Source organism: Sciurus vulgaris (assembly GCF_902686455.1).
Source record: "Sciurus vulgaris genome assembly, chromosome: 5".
Classification (NCBI taxonomy): domain Eukaryota; kingdom Metazoa; phylum Chordata; class Mammalia; order Rodentia; family Sciuridae; genus Sciurus; species Sciurus vulgaris.
The window spans coordinates 128,269,869-128,273,412 of NC_136465.1; the positions used below are offsets into that span (position 1 = coordinate 128,269,869).

The following is a 3,544-nucleotide window of genomic DNA, read 5'->3' on the forward strand; positions in this document are numbered from 1 at the left end:
CAGAATTGCTCAGAATAATTACCTTTTTTTTTTGTTTGTTTCAAGACAAATATGCATGTTTTACCTTCAAAGTTTCAAGATAAAAGAGGATGCCTATAACTGGAATTTTGCTTAAAGATGTTTGTGTTAGCAGATGTTTAAAATCCACTTGATCAAAGAAAACTTTAATGATTTCAGTATCTATCATCATGAGAACTGGTAGCCATGGACATAAACAAGGGGAAATGATATTATATGTTAAAAAAAAACCCTTGTATTTTAAAATGTGTTTTATTTTCTAGTATAATGCCTTATTAATTTCCATGATCATTGCCAGTTGTCTTTGCCAACAGTTAAAGCAAAGAAGAACTGTCGCTCTCACTGACACACAATCCAGGATGCCAGGTCTTCTGCAGATGGTCCTTCACATGCTGCTGCTCACTTCTTCGCTGCTGCTCAGGTGGGGACTTTGCCTGGAAATGTCTTCTGAGTTAGGAACACGTTGTTCTGAGTAGATCTTAGGAAATTTCTCTTAGAGCAATTCAATTTAAAAATTTTTTATTGTTAAATATACCATGGTTTGAATGTGTCCCCTGAACTTCATATATTGGAAACTTGATCCCCAATGCAAAGGTGTTGAGAAGTGGGGCCTCGGTCAGTGATTGTGGGAATAGGCTTCTGATAAAAGGTGAATCCAGCCCCTCTTGCTCATTTGAGTGGTTTTATAGTCCTGCCTTCTGCCAAGAGGTAACAAAGCAGGAACACCCTTGCCAGATTCATTACCTTGATGCAGGCACACCTAGCTTTATTTACTGTGCTTTACTGAGCTTCTCAGACATTGGTTTATCTACAAATTGAAGTTCTGCAACACCCCTGTGTGGAACAAGTATATTGGCATTGCTTTTCCAATAGCTCAGATGATCCAGTTTTTAGCAATAAAGTATTTTTTAATTAAGTTTTGTATGTTTTTTTTTATATAGAGCTATTGCATACTTAATAGACTTTTTAGTAATATAAATAAATTTTATATGGACGAAAACAAAAAAATTCATGACTCATTTTTTGCGATATTCTCTTTATTTCAGTGAACTGAAACCAAAACTAAATATCTCTGAGATGACTATGTTGAACTTCCCAGCCTCCAGAACTGTGAGAAATAAATCTATTTTTTAAATAAATTACCCAGTCTGATACTCTTTTATAGCAACACAAAGTCAACTAAGAAAAATGATAAAAGAAAAATAAAGAGGAAAAATGTACTTGTTATCCCAGTTTTTAAAATATCTTTGTTGTGATCCCCCCATTTAAAATGTACCATGCAGGAAGTTTTCGTTTGGTAACTGTTAGTATATTCACAGAATTGTGCAACTTTCATTACAATTCTAGAACATTTTCATATCAAAAAACATGCCACACACCCTTAGCCATGAGCCCCTAACCCACTCCAGCCCTGGGCAGCCATTCATCTACTTTGCCTCTATAGGTTTGCCTGATGGGGACATTTCCTATAAATGGAATCATGCAACATGTGGTCCTTTGTTACCGACTTCTTTGACTAGCATTATGTTTTCACCTTTCATCCTATTACATCAGTGCTTCCTCTCATTTATTGACAAATGATATTCCATTGATAGCTAGAGCACATTACATTTGTCCATTAATTAGTTGATAGACATTTGGGTGGTTTCTACTCTAACTAATGCTGCTCTGAATGTTTATGTACAAATGTTTGTATGGATGTATGTTTTCATTTCTTCAGGGCATATAACCCAGAGTGGAATTGTTGGGTCATCCATCTGGTAACTATATTTTACCATTTGAGGAGCTATTACATTTTATATTCTCCCCAGCAATATTCCAATTTCTGTATATTTTCTTTCTTCTTTTTTCTCCCCAGTGTTGGACTCAAACCCAGGGCCTCATGTATGCTAGGAGAGTGCTCTACCACTGAACTATACCCCCAACTCTTAATTTCTTGATAATGGCCATTCTAGTGTGTATGAAGTGGTATTTCATTGAGGTTTTGATTTACGTTTTCCTTATGGCTAAAGATGTCCAACATTTTTCATGTACTTTTAGTCATTTATATGTCCTTTATAGAGAAGTATTTATTCAAATCTTTTGCCAACTTTTTCATTAGGTTTCCTTAAATTATCAAAATGTAGGAGTTCCACTTAGACTGGGCAGAGGGGAGTGAGGGGAGGGGAGGGGACATGGAGATGGGAAAGATGATGGAATGAGATGGACATTATTACCCTATGTACATGTAAGAGTACACAAGTGGTGTGACTATATTGTGTATAACCGGAGAATTGAAAAGTTGTGCTCCACTTGTATAAAATGAGTCAAAATGCATCCTGCTGTCATGTATAAAACTAATTGGAACAAATAAAAAAATTAAAAATTTTTTAAATGTAGGAGTTTCATATAAATTTTATATATATGTCCTTTATCATAAAAATTATTTTAAAAAATTTTCTCTCATTACATGGAGTTTTACTTTATTTTTTCTTTTCTCCCTCTCTTTTTTAAAAAATTATTAAAAAATATGCAGTGCTGGGATCAAACTGAGGCTATGCACATATTAAACAGGGGCTTACCACTGAGCTACACCCCCCACCTCAAGTTTTACTTTCTTGCTGGTGTTCTTTGAAATATACATTTTTAATTCTGATGATGTCTAGCATTTTGCTCAGCTTTTTTGCTGCTGTGACCAGAAGGTCTGAAAAAGAATAATTTTAGAAGAGGAAAACTTTATTTGGGGCTCACCATTCTCAGTGCACTGATGGCCAGTTCATTTGCTCTGGGCCCCGCGTGAGGCAGGACATCATGGCAGGAGAAGCTTGGCAGAGGAGCAACTCAGGATATAGCATCAGGAAGCAGGGAGAGACAGCTCCCCTCACCACAGACAAAATATAAACTCCAAAGATGCTTCCCCAGCAGCCCACCTGTTCCAGCCACACCCTACCTGCCTACGGTACCACCCAGTTAATTCAGTACCACCCAGTTAATCCGTATCGGTGGATCAGTGATTAGGTTAAGACTCCTAGTCTAATCATTTCACCTCTAAACCTTGCATTGTCTCACACATAAGCCTTTGGGGGACACCTCATAAATAAACCCTAACACCCAGCATATCTATTTTTTAATTGTTTTATTGCTTGTACTTTTGGTGTGAAACCATTACCTATCCAAAGGTATGAGGATTTACTCCTATTTTCTTCTAAGCATTTAATCATTTTAAAAGCTCTTGTGTGCTACAACCTGCGCAGCAGTTAATTCAGAAGCTGGCCATTGGGGGATTAAGAAAAACACACAAACCTTTACAGAGAAAAGTGGGATCAGGTGGGAAACAACTCTGAGCACAGTGACCCAGAACTGACACCACATGTTTATTATATAGGTTCTATCATCGAAAGGTTGTGAGAAGTTTCTGCAAAGCAGACAGACTTGAAGCTCACAGCACTGAGGAGACATTATGGTTATCTGGCGGTGCTCAGAATCCTCTATCCCTAGGAGTCAGTGTCTGCATTTCAAGATCAGGAATGATAGCTGAGTGTTTGCC

At 37.1% G+C, this 3,544-nt stretch overlaps 1 protein-coding gene across 1 annotated transcript in view; it reads left to right on the forward strand.

The window, feature by feature from the left end:
- The window catches only part of HELB (DNA helicase B), a 41,095-nt gene extending 38,935 nt beyond the window's left edge, over positions 1–2,160 (forward strand). The window contains 1 exon segment of the mRNA XM_079139664.1: positions 1–2,160. This exon segment is cut by the window's left edge and continues 114 nt beyond it. Within this exon segment, the coding sequence (XP_078995790.1) occupies positions 1–18 (18 nt within the window). The 3' untranslated portion in view covers positions 19–2,160.
- The last annotated feature ends 1,384 nt before the right edge of the window (positions 2,161–3,544 follow it).